Consider the following 17,053-nt stretch of genomic DNA (forward strand, 5'->3'; position numbering starts at 1 on the left):
TCCCAGAGCTCAGAGTGTGAGGAATAAAGGAGACAGCAGTTAACCAGGGATCGTTAACTTCAGTCCCCTTTCCTAGGAGATGGCAACTTGACAGCGGCCTCATCACAGCACCACACCCAACCAATGTGCCACTTTCTACCGGTGGACATGACCTAGACTGTGACCCTCTGATTTGGTTTTACTACTTTTCCTTTCTCCTGCTCCCGTCTCTGCGAAGTCCCCCTGTCCACTGGCACTGTCTGGGCATGAGGCTTCTGTTGGATTTTGAGTGGCAGGTGTGTCCAGGGTGAATTCTCTCGAGATTCCCTAGCTTGGTTCTTCAAAAAACTTTCTCAAGAAAATGAAATCGATCCCACACACACAATAACACAACTCTGATGTGTTTCGGGACATTGAAAGGCACTAAAGCAGAACATAGCTGTGGGCTCATCTCGGGGCCTCCAGTACTGGCTGGCATGTGGTGGGCCCTCAGCTGATTGATGATTGACTGATGGGCATTTTTTGCCTCATGCCAATTTTTTCTCATTTCTCAAGAGCCACAGTTTATAATGATACAAATACAAAAATCAAAGATACTCTTTGAAGGCTATTGCTATATGCAGGGTTCTGGTTTATTAAAAGAAACTATAGTATGATAAAAAATAAATAAATAAATTTGTGGAGGTCCCCACAGCCTCACTAGGAGCTCAGGTTTCTGGAGCTGCCTTACCTGGCTGCAGGCCAGCTCCTTGCAGGCTCTGCATCACCATCTCAGGGCCTGTGGCAGCAGACATGCCATGGATGTCCTCCAGCCCACCAGTGTGGAGAGTCGGCTTCTTGAGCTTCATGGATGTGAAGGGGGTGAGGAAATGATAGTTCATGGCCAACGCCTGGGCCCTCTGCCTCAGCTGCTCCTTCTCCTGCTCATCATTACTCTGCACCCAAGAGCTCAGCAGCTCCTTCACGGTGAGGTAGCTCCAGAGACGCTTGATGTGGTTGGGGTCCCCCTGGCCATCACCTTTGGGCCTGGGGCTTCCCGGGACATCATTCCCCACTTTCTGGGGCTCCACGGGCACCTTCGTCTTCAGCACGACGAATTTCTTACTGTTGCTGGCGGTGACCTCCACGGGCAACTGCTCCACCTTCCTGTCCGCCAGCTTCCCGGCGATGATGATCTCTGAGCCGTTGAAATAGTTGGGGAACAGAGTTTTGGTGGCATGCTCCACTATGCCAGGGGGATAGTTGATGCGGATGTCAGAAAGGAGGGGGGTCCTGATCTCATCGTAGAACCTGCAGCAGCAGCAGAAGAGAGAGAATGAAGGTCCAGCCCTGGCGAGGAGTCCACACTTCACAGGTGGATCTGACTCCAGAGGTGATCAAGTCCCACACTAGAGCCAGTACAGTATGCCCCACGGGAGGTCATTCAGCAGGAGCTTGAGCATTTCTGGCAAGACCACACTCACTGCCTCTTAAGGCTTCCAGGCCCCTTTACCTACTCTCTGATGATGAGGAAGACCCTCCTAAGAGTCGATCAAAATCGTCCCCCTCAAATTTCCAGCCAGAGGCCTCAGTTTTGCTTCTGGAGCAAGACAGAATTAGGATGATCCATCCTCAACACAAAAGCCATTTAGATGCTCCAACGACTCTGCCCAGGGTTCCCTGCAGTCTTCGTTTCATGCTACCTAATCAGCCACCAGATTTTTAAATTTGTGCCTATTAATTATACAGAGTGGTGAGTTTCACTGTGGCATATTTGAAGATGCATAAAACGATGCGATTTGAAAAACAAGGAACATTTCACAACTTTGGGTATCATCCTGGACAGGGGCCATACTGATCTCTGGATGGTTCCGACCTTAGTATACCTGCTGTCAAAGCAAGCAGTTTTCATGAATCACTCTTCACGAGAGTCAACTTCAAAGTCCTAAGCACTCCTGATAAATTCCTGATATACACCTGAGTTTCTCAAAGAGCCACTTAAAATATTATTCTTAAAACCAAATACACATTTCAGATGAATTTTAAGCAGCACATTAGATTTGAGAATTCTGGCCTTGACTTTAATGTGGTGCTTTTATGTGATGCAACATTTGTTTCTATTAGGTTTTTTTTTCCGTGTGTGTGTGTGTGTGTGTGTGTGTATGGCGGGGTGGGGGGGTTCTGTTATATGGCTGCTTCTTGATAAAGCCACAATTAAAATCCCTTTTCCATAGGTGTAGAGAGAACAGGCTGTAGAGCCACTTCCTTACTGTGTGTCTTGGAACATGTGGCTTAACCTCTCTAACTTCAGTTTCTTCAGCCATAAAATTGGAATATTAACAGTACTACTTTGGTAGCCTACCAGCTACCCCAAGTCCATTCTCCCCTTCTTTTATATTAACTGAGTTCTAAGTAGGCATTTGTCCATCGTCCTACAAAAGCAATTTCCCAGCCTCCACTGGGGCCAATTATGGCCATGTGACCATGAGCTCACCAATGGATTATACATACAAGTGATTTGTGAAATTTCAAAGACACTTGCTAAAAACAAAATAGCTTGTGTTGGCTTTCCTTCCTTTCTCCTTATCTGGGCAGGGAAAACAAAGGATACTGGCTTAATTTCAGCCTGGCAGCTCAGGAAAACACCTATGGGGAACAAATCCATAAAATGGAAGGAGCCTGGGTCCCTGAGTGGCTTCATGGAGCAGAATTGATCCTGTCCAGCTGACAGGTGGGAGAAATGAGCAGTTTTCTTAGTTGAGTCTTTGCATTTTCTCATCACTGTGTGTGGCCACTTGGCTTTTATGTAATATACCTATCTCCTAGAACTTCTGTGAGGATCACATAAGGCAGGTAGAAATGCCCGGCATGTCCTGAGTTCTCTGTAAATGTATCAATATTATTTTTAGTAGTGTGACAGTGAAGTTGATTTGTTTCAATGTGGTGGCTTTTGCTTATGAATTCCTTACTGAATCCCTATTTTTATCAGAGCATTTGATTCTCCTTCTTTGAATCTAATAATTTTTTATAATGGTAGGAAGTAATCAGGGTTTTCATTTAAATCTTTCATTAAAATGTTGGGGAAAAAAATGGTAGCCAGTCCCATACCAACCACCTGTTTTTATTGCATACCTGAGAGACCTTCAGCAGGATTGATAATGAATAAATTTCTTTGGCTATGGCTACTGAACAACTGTAAATTCACCTCAGTTTTCCTTTACCACATATGCCACAACACAGAGAAAGGTACTGTATGCAGATGCTGGCATCTGAGTCAAAAAAGCAAAGTCACATGCCCAGCTTGGCAACATGGCTTGAGGGAAGGTACTTTTGTGTTAGAAGACCCAAGATCTAGTTTCTTTTCCACCTCAATATAATAATCTGAGTATTGTATTTACCAGTTTTAATTGGTCACTTTGCTTCAAAATTAAAATGTAACCACTTATAAAATAAACTCAAAATATCAAGAAGGCAATTGTAACTACAGGAGCTCAGTGGACACCTCATACCTGACACTGTGCCAACACTTGCTTTCTCATTCAACTGTCAGCCTGCCATGACCCTCACTGTACAGATGAGGAAACAGTCATAAAGTCCCAAAGCAGGACCCCTAACCTGCCTGATTTCAAAACACCCAGTATCTACCAGTACAAGGAGTTGGCATTTCCGGCAGGTGTGAGATCACCCTCATTTCTGAATTTCACAAGGAATCCAATCCTGGGCCCCCTCAACCTCTCCTCGTCCCGAGAAGACAGGCAACTGACCCGATGAGCTGCGAGCCAGCGTCCTCCTCCTCATGCACGCGCCGGGTGAGGCCACAGTTCTCCAGCGACAGTTTCTCCAGCAGTTTGAAGTCCACGTCGTTCCCAATGCTGATGGTGAAGATACAGATCCGACCTCGGGCGGCCTCCTTGGTGTTGTTGAGAATCTTGAGGGTGTGGGTCTCCCCAACGGTGGGCTTCCCATCTGTCAAGAAGATGATGAGGGACACACTCCGGTCCTCAATGTCGTTGTGGGTCACATAATTGTTGAGCAGCCCAATGGCTGTCTGAAGGGCACCGTTGATGTCTGTGCCTGTAGGGAGCAACACAGAACAGCTCACACCTCTGCACCCACCCGGACCCTGACACACGTGTAGAGCTGCAGAGAACTCGGCCACACAGGCATCAACCAGCAGGACTGAGCTGAGGGGGGAAAAGAGATCACCTGCATATGTGGGTGGCTCAGCTTACAGATAAATCTAAATGGCACGGGGTTATCCCACTGGCAAACCTTTTCCCCAAGGTACCCAATGACACCTGGGCTTAGAAGTCCTTATCTTAGCATTAATGGCTGCCACATTCCTAGAACAGCATTGAAAAGAAGCAGAACATGTTAGATACAGAGATTCAAAGAAAGAAAGTCAGAGAGGGAAGAAAGGATCACAGAATGAAAAGGTGGTGGTGGGGGGGGGGTGGCGCGGGCAACTGGAGACCATGTCAGATGGCTTCAAAGGCTGCCCAGGCTGGACGGTGCTGACTGAAAAAGTAATGAGTCACCTTCATTGTCCCCTTTCTTGCCTGCTGCCTCTTCAGGGTTACCTCTGCTTGTTAGAAGCCACAAAGGAAAGAGGCACGGAAACATATATATATATATATATACCTCCTGATTCCGTAAACTCTCCTTTAGAAAAGGTGCTCAGCAGCAGCAGTTCTGATTAAAGTCCTGGGGCAGGGTGTGTGGTAGGTACCAATATGTATTTGCTTGGCGGGTGGAGAGAGATGGGTGGTTTGGTTGGTTAGGTTAAAACTATCAGCTAAAATGAGGTTTCTGGATTAGCCAGGAAGATCATTCAACTGAGCTACCACTGTTGAACCATCAAGGAAAACAGATTTCTTACTGTAGCATGAACATCTATTTCCTTTAGTTGTTGTTTTTTGAATGGCTTGAGCTAAAATTTACATACCAAAGAAATTTCCCATTCTAAGCACCCAATTCGTTATTTTTAGTCATAGATTTCTGTTCCAAACACCTTGCAAAATGTACCATGTTTGAAAGAACCAGATCATTTTCCCCACTGCTTTATACTCTCCAGAATTTCTGGCAAAAAAGGATAAATCTATGCCTGTGACAATTATGTTCATAATTCTTGCTAAGATGCACACAGAGTCTAAACAGAAGGGAGAGTTACAGCTGAAACCATCTTCAACACTTCTTTGGGATCATTAATTTGCCTTTCTTAACGCCCATCTAATTTCATGTGGCCTCTGGGTGTGTGGGCATGGACTGACTGGCAGGTGTTTGTATGCTCTTTAATCGGCACTTAGCCATGATGCCAAGTCTCCCCCTCCACTTCAAAGCCAAAGAGAGCCAGGGCCAAGCCATCAATTTAGCCTTCCTGATTGCACCTGGGTGCCAAAGGAACTACAGGGCTTGGAATCAGGCCTACGTTAAAATGGGGCATCTCTTGTCCACTCAGCAACCAAGAAATCACGGGACCCAAGCGCACCAGCAAGGGAGCTACTCAAGTGGGTAAAAATCATGGCCACATCTGATGCTTGAAGAGGACTTCCTGCTTGCCGTGCCTCTTCTGTGCACTTTAAAAATCTTAACTCATCTCACCCCAATAACAACCNTTATATATATATATATATATATATATATATATATATATATATATGAAACTAACCAGGTTTCTAAGGTTCAGATTCCAAAGGAACATACTCCACAGTTTAGCTGTTATCTGAAGTTACTTATCACCTCCCTGCCAAACATACACTTGTCATTTGAAGAGTAAGTAGTGCCATTAAAATAAGTTCACTTAGCAAATATTCACTGAGGATGCAGTACCTGTCAGGAACCACGCTGGGTACTAGAGGCCACAAGGACTTCACAGCCTTGTCAACTTTCTTCTGTGGACAAAAACTATCAAATTAAATCTAATCTTTTACCTTTACCATCCAACACCAGAAAAGTTCTAGACCACGCTGCTATGGAGACTGGTAGGAAATGCCAGGCTAAGTCAGACACTGGCCAAGCAAGGCCAAGTTCCAGGTGAGGCTCCTCTGGAAAATCAGGGCTTCGTCCTCGATGGGAAATTATGAATACATGAAAACTGGGAGAAGACTGAGTTGTTTCACATGTTTCTAGATAACCAAAGTGGAGTTAACCACAGTGACAACTTCATAAGATGGGTCTCTGTAAAGGGTCTTCAAGACAGGGAGCAGGGACAGCTCGGCCCCACAGAACACTCCAGCACTGAGCACCTCTTTATGTGTCCACAGTATTCATGACACAGCCCCTGTCCGGAGTTGAAAAAACTTTCAGGTAGCACAGATGGGTAACATATTATTCTGATTCTCTGATCTCAAAACTCTATTTTTTGATACTGGGGACTGAACTACTAGCTGCATCCCCAGCCCTTTTTAAATTTTTTATATAGAGACAAGGTCTCAGAGTTATTGAGGCTGTCCTTGAACTTGCTATCCACCTTTTTCAGCCTCTGGAGTCACGGGGATTACAGGTGTGGACCACTGCACCTGGCTTAGAATTCTCCTCTCTGAACACTCTGCACATGGCGCCATGCTCAGGATGACCACACAGTGATTCAGAGCCCAGCATCCTCCTTGGCCCATTTCACATTCATAGCACTTCCCAGGCCATGGTGACCCACTCTGAAGACCCTGCCTTGAAGGCCACCAGTTCCGCAGGGCAGTGCCATCTTTCTGCTCAAGGTGCCCTCATCCAAATGGACCATTCGCTGGGCTTTAACTCTCCACCCAAGAACAATTTATAAAAAGAGTTTCCTTGTCCAGGATCCATGAGAGAAGCCAGGAAAGCCTCCAACCACCTTTTAGGTACTTTGTCCCCTTAAGCTGACCAACTTAGTCTGGGGACTGAGGAAGGAGAATTCACAAATTTGGTGTTCCGAGAATCATAAGCTCCTGAGAAAGCCCTCACCAGTTACCCTCTGTCCTGTCAGCACCTTTAGCTCTCAAATTCTTGTCTCTTGGCAGAAAATTAGCTTGATTATGCTGCGGCTACTATGGGAGGCAGGAACCATTCTTACCTCCACTGGGTGACATATGGTGAATGTGGATCTTGCCGTCCCTGATGTTGAGGGGAGTAACTGACAGCAAGTGGTCCTTCCACACTTTGATCCGGTTGGAAAACCCAATGATACTGAAGCGGTCCTGGGGCCGGAGGTCATGGAGAATGGTGAAGAGGGCATCCTTGGTCTAGGAAACACAGAAGCCAAACCAGTCACTTGGATGGCATTAGTCCACTTGCTCCCTGGCTTGGAAACTGCCCACAAGGAACTATCCCAGGGTTCAGAGTGGTACCTGCCATGTAAAGGGCTCTTGGCTAAATAGAAGGAATTGTGACCTCACTAAACAATGGCGTAACTGTATACAAGGCATGAGTCGGTGGTGAACAGGTAACAGGTCACATGCTGCTGCCAGTCAAGGTGTGTCAGGCCCAAGGTATACCTTCATAATTGCCGTTCTCTTAACCCAGAATATTCTTCGCAGCTGCTTTGTTCCCATCTTTCACCCAACAAGCCTCTACTCATTATTCCAGACCCGGACAAGTGTGCGAAATTCTCTATTTGAAACTTTTCCAAAGAGAGCTGATCACTCCCTCCTCTAGGCTGGCACTGTCCCCAGAACACTCGGGTCACAAAATGCCTGCTGCAGAGTGACGATGACTTGTCTTATGCCTCTTTCTCTTATTGGATTGGAAGCTGTTTGCAGGTGGCTCTCATTCATCCTGTAACCCTAGGAGATGCTGGGGGTGGGTGAATGAAGGATGGAACCCTCAAATCAAAGGCAGACACAGCAGACACAGCAAGTGCCATAGGAATTGAGCAGATTATGAAATCGCCATGGACTGGAATGACATGAGAAGGTTCTGTAAAGAAACAGAAATCTGAGTGCGGCGCTTAGAGGGTTGGACAGCTGCAAGGAGTAGGAGGGGGACCCTGAAGAGCAGCGGCCATGAAGAAGCAGGGCCGGAGCCAAGGGAAGAGGGGAGAGGCGAGTGCGGGAGATGCCGGCTGGAGCGAAGGTGTGCGCTCAGGTCTGACATGACCTGTGGAAAGGAGAAAGGAACCTCAGGAAGCAAAACCAGAAAAACTCTAGAGTCTGGACAGGAGTTTCTGGAGTCCACCACCAGACACCACGAGGAAGCACAGCCGTCCCCGGACAGCAGGCTGGGCGCTTAGAGAGACTCAGCCTCTCAAGTTAGGGGCTTTCATGACACCATTGCCATGACAATGACACCAGCACCTTTTTACAGCACTAAAGGTCACAGACTTCAGAGCCAGGTGGTCTTCTGTGGGGGAGGATAGAATAAATGAGGACAGGCAGGGAGGAGACCAACAGGGAGGGGGAATGGAAGGTGTGACTTTCAATCTAAGCAGCTCGGCCAACACTCTCATCGCTGCTCCCCACCCTGCGTCCCTCCAGGCCTGAATTCTAGAAAACTCAGAGTATTCTCAGTCTAGAGGGTCACTGCCATGCACGCTGCTACTTTAAATAATATATTTTCTTTAGACTAAATAAAGCCAAGTAAGGCTGGGGGTGTGGCTCATCAGGAGAGTGCTTGCCCGGCATGCCCAAGGGCCCCGGTTTGATCCCCAGTACTGCCAATAAATAAATAAATAAAGCCAAGGGGGAAACAGTCTCACATGTTCACTGTTTATGAAGATTCACTATTTAAGAAGAAGGGGCCAAGGCCTGGGGATATGGCGCAGTGGTAGAGCGCTTGCCTGGAATGCATGAGGCCCTGGCACCTGCCACCACACACACTCACACACAAAGACAAAGAGCCCAAGACACCAAAAGTCTCACTCTAAGATGCCCATGCTCCTTCTGAGTGAGCCTCCTGCTCTATGGCTAGCTTTCCTAGATATATATCTAGCTGTCTTAGATAAATCTTTGTGCTTCTTTTGACATCTCCTGAGATTCCTTTCTGTGGTGTAAGTCAAGAACCTGCCAGGGCTGAGTTGAGGCCCCCTCCTCCATTCTGGGGGACCTCCTCGGACCCCTTTCAGGTGACGATGTGTACTTGAGGCTGGCCTCATCATCTCTCATGGGCCCTATGCAGTGAGCGCCATCTTTCCTTTCTTACTCTTTCCTATCTCACTGTGCCTCATTGGGACAGTGACAGCGCCCACCCCATCAGCTGGTCTCAAAGGTCAAATCAGGTACAAGATGAAAGGTTCTCAAACAGGGCCCGGCAGACAGTGAAAGGGACCTTGTTACTTGCCAGCTGGTGGGAGGTAGAATTTAGGGAAGCAGGAAGTCTGGAGAGGCTATTTCTAGAATGACTGGCAGTAAAGAGCAATATGACCCTCGGAAATACTACGTAGGTCTTTCCCCAGATTTTATGACTCTGACTTTGCTTCATTCCCCAGATTCAGGCAGTATTACAGCTTCCACCTCTCTGTGTCAAATGACCACTGTTTTTTTTTACATTTCCCCTTCTAAATTTCCGCTCTTCCTCACTTGTCTGTCCTCCTCTTCAATCCTGTGTCCACCTGCTCACTGTAATATCCCGTGGCCCAGCTCCGAATTTCACTGGGACCTCCAGATCCACTTTAGAATACTATTCTGGACGTGTCTACTTTTAAAATGGTACATTCCATTCTTTCCTGTGTGGCTTATGAAACCAGGAGGTTCTAGTCTGAGCAAGTGTTCATGTAATGTTCCCTGGTGATCCCTGCTGAACGTTAGTTCCTCATCTTCTACCATTTCTTCATTCCCAGATGGAGGAAGCAGCAGAGTTAATGACATCATCAGAAGCATGAAGATGATGATGATGGGGACAATAAATGTCATGTTGAGTGCAAATGCTTCCCTGTGTTGGGGTGACTGATTCTCCTAATCCTCACAGCCCGCCTGAGGTAAAGTGACTATTAATGTTCCCATTACTCAGATAAGGCAACTGAGGCACAGAGGGAGTAAACGCCATGCCCCACAGGAGCCTGGATTGGAATTCAGGAAGACTGACACCAGGACCAACACTCAACCCACAGCGGTGGGATCTGCAGCCCCCACCCTGCTGGGGCTGAGAATACTCTGACCTATAACCCTCACAGTCTGCAGCCCATTTTGGCATCCCTTCCAGTTCTGTTTCTGAGCTCTGTTTATTTCTTTGTTTCTTTCATTTCATTTCTGGCAGCAATTAATGGATTCATCTCCTATAACATCCTTACAGAAGGCACTGCATGAATTCCCCATCCACCCAGGGACAAGAACAATGACTGTATTTCATTAAATCCGTCTCCTCATCCTACAGAGGACTGCCTCCTACTCCCAGTTCTTCCAGGAGAAAAGAGGGCTGTGGAAGTGCTGTTTTCTCTCCTGGGGCTAGGAAGCCTCCTCCATTCTCCCTGAACTCCTTCTGGTGTGGGCTTTCCTCTGAGGGACACTCATTGGCAGCAGAGATTCCTGTCCCCTCATAAACCTGACTCCCATTCCCAGGAAATGGGTCAAAGTGTCTTATGACCATAAACAGAATCCACACCCCAAATGGGCCAGCAGTTCTGGAAGACATTTAAGTGTGTGTGAGATGCTCTACCAAGATGGCAGCTTCCTCCTTCTTAAAACTCTTCTTGTTCTGGCTTTCCCCCGCACACCCTGGGTCTCCCCAAGCTCACTGGTGCTCCCTTGGGCTCTGCTAGGCCTCAGCCACCTTTCAATGAAAGAGTCACAGGGTGATAGTCTCAGCTGAGTCCCAGCTCCACACTCCTCCGCCAGTCTCTGTCTTGCCCACTTCCAACTCATCTCCAGAACTTGCTTCTCTCATTAGATCCAGATCAACCCGACAACTATTCTCCCAGCATGTCCCACCAGCAGCTCAGACTCAACAACATGAAGACTGGGACCTTCACCTTCTGACTCTTGCCTGTGTCCCCTCTGCTGCTCCCTCTCTTGGGGAATGGCACCTTTGGCCACTCAAAGGTCCAGATCGGAAACCTGGGCATCATGCCAAATCTTCTCTCCACCCCATCCCTGACCCTCATCTGCTCTAGCACCCAATCCCCAAATTCCAACGCCTCCCCAAACCTCCCCAGGACTATAATCTGAGCATTTTCTTTTGTTGTCGTTCTTAATTTTTTTTTAAAAATATTATTATTGAAAAGATCAGAAAAAAATATAAAATTCACATTATCCCACCACCTAGAGACAACCACTATCAAAATACTGGCACACTGCATGCCCTTCAGGGGTTTTTGTGTGAATCTACATGTGTACACATGTGTGTATGTGTATATGTTTGATTTTAAAGAAAATGCGATCGTATAATATGTATATCATGCTGTAAAGTTTTTATTTACTATACCATATACATTTTTCATGTCAATAAATGAATGAAAGTCATATAATTTTAACAGTAGCATAATACTCTGCTATATGTGTACCTATTCTTTAATATTTCTGAGTATTGAAGCAGAATTGTTATGAAGCTCATTACTCACACATCTTTGTGTCTGTGACTACTGCCTTAAGATAAATTCCCAAGCATGGACTTGGAGTGACGAAGGACTTGCACTTTTGGAAAGATTGAGCATGTCCACATCTTGCTGTGGAGTTAGATTTTCACCCCTCTGTTAAAAACTTTCAGCTGAGCAAGGTGGTGCATGCCTGTAATCCCAGCAGGTTGGGAGGCTGAGGCAGGAGAATCAAGAGTTCAAAGCCAGCCTCAGCAAAAGCGAGGTGCTAAGCAACTCAGTGAGACCCTGTTCCTAAATAAAATACAAAATAGGGCTGGGGATGTGGCTCAGTGGTGGAGTGCCCCTGAGTGCCCAAAACAAACAAACAAAATCTTTGACGGCTCCTCACTGCACTCAGCATAAAGTTTACTCTCTTTTTTAGATACAAGATCCTCCATAAAATATATGGTCCCCATCTTCTAATGCTATCTGCCGCTGGTCCCATCCCCAATACCAACACTGAGGTCGACTCCACTCCACCCCCACCAAGCCCCTTGCCCACAACTTCCCTAAACCCACCAGGTGTTTCCAAGACTTTGCTGCTGCACAAACTCCCCCTTCTCCTTTCCCCTCTCTACCCTGGGAACCATGGTCTGTCCTTCAGGACCCACCCACCATGCCCCTCCTTGGTGAAGCCATTCCTAACTCAGCCATGAAGACAGGCAATGGCTCCTCCCCTGATCCTCCTCCATGGATTCACACGTACACTATGGCACCTCCACATCATGGCGGTATTGCTTCCTCATGCTCCTTCCTGCCTCAGGGCCTCCCCACCTGCTGTTCCTTCCCCTGGAATGCTCTTCCTCACAGTCCACACAGTGGCTAGTCCCCGCACTTCCTGTATACATTCTCTCCCAAGAGAGCCCTCCCTCGCCTCCCCCACAGGCTGCTCTCCAAGGCATGGCTCCTGCTCTTTCCATCACACTAAAGAGAACGCTGTTCTCTGACGTTGATTATCTGTCCATTTCAATTCCATACTTTTGAATGCAGGAACTTTTTGGATTTTTTTCATTCCATTTTTAATACCCAGGAACACCTGGCACATTAATGAATGCTTGATAACTGCTTCCTGAATAAGTGAGTGGTTGATAAACTGCCTGTCACACTCGATAGGGAGGGAGCTCCTCAAAACAGCTGTCCCCTTCCCTTCCCCACTCCCAACATGGTGTTTTGCACACTGTAGGATTTCAGTAAAGTACTAATATCTGTCGTATTAGAATTGTATGAGTATATTTTGTTTGTATTGGTAAATAAATGAGGAGCAGGGAGGAGAAAGAGAGAGGAAAAGAGAGGGAGAGGAGAGAAGGGGTCCTAGCTCTACTAGCAAATCAAAGAATGTGAGAGACTGCAGACTCCTCAAGACAGACAGAAATACCAACACCGGGAGGGCGGATGTGTGGGAGGTCAGAGTGGCCTGGTGGACATGCTGTAGTGCAATCCTGCACCAACACGGTGGCTTCAGCCAGGGAGCTGGCAGCACCGGTTCCCCACCCTTCCTGCTACTCAGACCCAGCGCACACAGCAGGAGCATCAGATGGTCTTGGCATTACACTTCTGGAAGATCTGAAGGTCCGGGGCTGAGGGCGGCCTGTCTGTGAGAAGGCCCTCTGGAACCCACCTGCAAGGTCCCCAGGGCCCAGAGCTGGCTGGGCTGCACAGGGAGGGTGGGGGAGGGCATGCTTGTCAGAAAGGGCTGTTTGTTTAGCTGCTGGCCTCCCTGCGGACCCTTAAATAGTGTGCTAAAGACCTCGAGAGGGGCCCGAGGGACTGGCCTGGCTCCTTGGCTGGTATTTTCCCCATGGTGATGGATATCCTGCTGCGGAATGGCTGTTCAGTCTCTCCACCCCACTCCCCTCAGCTCTGTGACTGCAGACTCCTTATGACCTTGTAAGGCCTCAGCTGCGATGTATCCTTGCGTGCACCAAGGGAAGGCGGCCAGCGGCTCGCAGTTGCTCCATTTCCAGTTGCATTAGAGCTGTCTGGATGGCCTCTTGCCCTCCTCCCAGAGGGGCCTGGGCAGAAGCCATCTGCTACCTGCCTCCACCCTCCCTCAACCGTTGACTGGCTCTTCCCCTTTCTTTGATTGGCCCTGGAGCTCTGCCTTCCATACAAGGCTTGGGAGGGAGGAGAAGGTGAGGTCCACAGAGCAGAGTTAAGGAGAGTGGGCTTACGCTGATCTTTCTGCCCAGTGTTTATACGCCAAAGATTAACAGAGACCTAGTCAGGCTCTGTTCCAGAGTACAGTTCAGGGAACAGGGTTAGCACATTCCAGAAAGACCAGAGGAAGTCCAGAGAGGCAGAGAATGTGCAACCCAGGCTTTCTAAGGGCCTGAACTGCACTGAGGGTAAAGGAGCGTTAGATGAGGGGGTGGACCAGACCCCGTAGGATCCCTCCCACACCTGAGATGGTAGGACGATAACGAAGAAGAGCTGTAGACTCTTCCAGCACAGGTGTATGAGGAGGCAGGTGCACCTCCAGGCCCTTTCCAACTAACAGCCTGAATGAAGATCCTGGATACCCCCCAGGAAGTCATGCTCCTGGACTCCTTCTGTCCACAGCGCTCCCTCTACTGGCCTTACAGATTGGAGAGTCACCTACTAACCCCCAAATACATCCCTTGGAATAATGATGTCCCCAAATTAATTTATTAATAGGTGACCACAGGAGACTGAAGAATGTCTTCCCTAGAGATCTTCTGAAATAGGCATATGAAGCTGATGTTTACATGTATTGCATAGAGTTTCCATGGAGATGAATACAGTGGGGGGTCCGGGTATGATGAGTGAGTGGGGGGTAACTGTCTGACATCAGAAAGTTACATTTGCTCTTGGGGGCCATTAAAATAGTTTCCAACAAGTCGCCATCCTCATTCATCATTATGTTCCCAGACAGAACAAGGGCTTATTTGGAGTGAAAACAGAAGGGAGGGAGGCTCAGGTCATGCATAGCAATTGCTGGGTGCTGAGCCTGAAGAGGGGAGAGTGGGCAACTGTGAAGAGGCAAGACACCCAGGCTAGAACCTAGAGAAATAGGGAATTCTTTAAAAGTGCTGAAGAGGAAACAGGGCTCTTTAGATCAACCAGCAAGAGAGCATCCATCCACAGTGAAAGACCTTCTGTACCGACCATCAAAGTTCTTTAAAATTCCAGCTTGTGTTTGGACAAAAGAGCGCTATAGAGACATACGAATACAATAAATAAAGGAAAAGGACATATGCATTTCTTACTATTTGTGCTGTGAAGATGTAACTTAGCCTGGATACAGGCATTAGATGAGATTCCTTCTAATCCTAGCTATTTAGAATCACAAAGGATAGGGATTACTCTGTGCTTAAAACTATTTTATGGTGATGAATTCCTCTTCTTATATGTACTTTTCTTGGATTAAAAAGAGAAAAAAAAAGTCTTTAAAAAACAGTCTTAAAAGTTCATTCCAGCTCTGCCTTCGGTTTACTATTAAGTAAGTCTTTTGATCTCCTCTGTTTAAATTCTTCCAAGCACAAGGCGGGGGGCATAAATAAATAAAAGTAAACTCTGCTTCAGAATCTTCACCATTCAATATGGCTAACGATGGTCCATCTTGCTCCCGTGGATCTACAGGAAAGAAAATTATAAAGTCCCTTCTGATGGTGCCTGTAGAATGTAGAACTGAGTTCTTGGGCATTCAACCCCCTTTCCATTCTTCAAATCCAGGGAGGGCAGTGTCCAGAGGGCAGCTCTGCCCTATGCACTGTGCCCTGCACTGAGCTGACCCTTTCCTTCCATCTTCCTTATAAAACTGTGCCCAAGCAGCTGCAGGCTCTTGGCGTAGCCCTCAAAGGAGTGAGCATTCCACTGTGGAAACCCCCATGCCATGAATGACAAGTGAATAGTTCCCACGGAGAGAAACACTATCTAATAAGTCCCTCCGAGACAGCAGTCAGTGGAGCCCATGACAAACCCAGCTGCTGCCCACCCCTCCCTCCTACTGCCATCAGGGTACACATTGATGCAGTTCTTCTCAAATGTTTCTGTGTCTCCGTCAAACAATATGCGATGGAAACCAACTCCGACACAGAAGGCTTTTGTACCACAAACCCTAGGTTGTTGGGCATAAGACAACGGGAGCCCATGACATCACAGATGAATCCGAGTTCGAGGGAATTAGTTATCAGCCATCCCATGTTTTCAGCACAATGATGGTGCTGTTCTCCTACCTAGTCCCATCACTTGCCTCATTCTAAAATATTTACCAAGGAGTTGACATTTTATCTTTCGTTGGTCCACGCAGTCCTTTTCAATGTGTCCAAGGGAAAGATCTTCTAAGCTGCGTAGCTTAAAATAATCTTACAAAGAGATCAAAGACTTTCTAAAAGTCCTGTTGGCTATGGAAGAGAATAGTGACCAGCCAATACTCGAAAATAGCCCTAAGATTCTGAGAATTAATACTAGAAAACAATATAACCAAGACAAACTGTGGCTATGGGTCACCTTTCAAAGGAGGGCAGAGATGACAGACTCCGGAGTTGAGAGAGGAAAGCAAGTCTGTATTGTCCTCTTGGTGGCCTTATTAGTCCCTCTTCTTCTTCCAGACAAGAGGTCCTCAGTACCCAGGACCTCCTGCTCTTGGAGGGGGGTGGGCAGTATGGCCCTGTACTCATGCCATTAGAAGGGACAGACAACAATAAAAAATAGCCTGTGATTTCATCAAAGTTTGTGATTCTCACCACAACCTTAAACTACTTGTCTATGACTACAATGAGGAGAAAGGAAATGTCCACCATCTCAGAAGTGCTACCATCCCTCTGTGCAACCCATAGGGACCCCTACAGAATTGCCTCAAGACATCTTGAAGTCAGGGTCATGGCAGAAATCAGAGTAGCCATGACTTGCCAGGAAATGTCGCTGGTCCATGGGTATAAAATATGCTTCATTTGGGGTTTTCCAAGACCATGGTGTTCTAAGATCACAAAAACTTAACCTACCAAAGACAGCACCAATTTATATTGCACTCTGCAGGTCCTTCGATGATTTCAAGGAGAAAATTCTAAAATCTTGTCATGACTGGTCCACCAAACATTTATGTAATAATGTCACTGAACATTTTCTAAAAATCTTTGCCAATATTCTCTTTGATTCTTCATGACATACTAGGCACATTTGACTTTCTTCCTTTCCCTTCCCTTTCTTTTTCTTTCTTTTTTCATACTGGGGATTTGACCCAGGGGCACTTTACCACTGAGCTATATCCCCAGTCCTTTTTTATTTGGAGATAGGGTCTCACTAAGTTGCTAGGGCTGGCTCAAACTTGAGATCCTCCTTCCTCAGCCACTCAGGTCACTGGGATTTTAGACACAATGTGTCTGGCCACATCCATTTTTCATACTTGATGTATAAACAACTTAAAGCTCAAAACACATTTGTTTTTACTTCTTTTCACAATCTGGTAGGTTAGTATTATGCGTGTTTACACTCATTGTTGATCCTATAAATCTCACTCTAATCAAGAATATAATCTTACCCTACAGTCTTGGTTGCCTTACCAAGAACCTAGCCTACCTCTCTCTGTAGGTCATCCCTGGGTGTGGCTTCCTGCACTTACAGTAAATAAATAAGAGGGTGCAGACCATAAGAAGC

At 46.8% G+C, this 17,053-nt stretch overlaps 1 protein-coding gene and 1 non-coding gene across 3 annotated transcripts in view; both read right to left on the minus strand.

Moving 5' to 3' along the window:
- Positions 1-17,053, minus strand: part of Itih5 (inter-alpha-trypsin inhibitor heavy chain 5) — an 81,654-nt gene that overhangs the window by 11,961 nt on the left and 52,640 nt on the right. For both annotated transcript variants that reach the window (XM_015495187.2, XM_048812651.1), the window contains exons 8-10: positions 7,007-7,175; positions 3,723-4,032; positions 710-1,269 (exon numbers count right to left, since the gene is read on the minus strand). In XM_015495187.2, coding sequence (XP_015350673.1) covers positions 710-1,269; positions 3,723-4,032; positions 7,007-7,175 — 1,039 coding nt within the window. The remainder of the gene's footprint in view (positions 1-709; positions 1,270-3,722; positions 4,033-7,006; positions 7,176-17,053) is intronic.
- On the minus strand, positions 1,761-1,863 carry LOC125619594. Its single transcript, XR_007351134.1, has one exon. It is a non-coding gene; the product is annotated as a U6 spliceosomal RNA (small nuclear RNA).

This window comes from Marmota marmota, unplaced genomic scaffold, assembly GCF_001458135.2.
Source record: "Marmota marmota marmota unplaced genomic scaffold, marMar, whole genome shotgun sequence".
Classification (NCBI taxonomy): domain Eukaryota; kingdom Metazoa; phylum Chordata; class Mammalia; order Rodentia; family Sciuridae; genus Marmota; species Marmota marmota.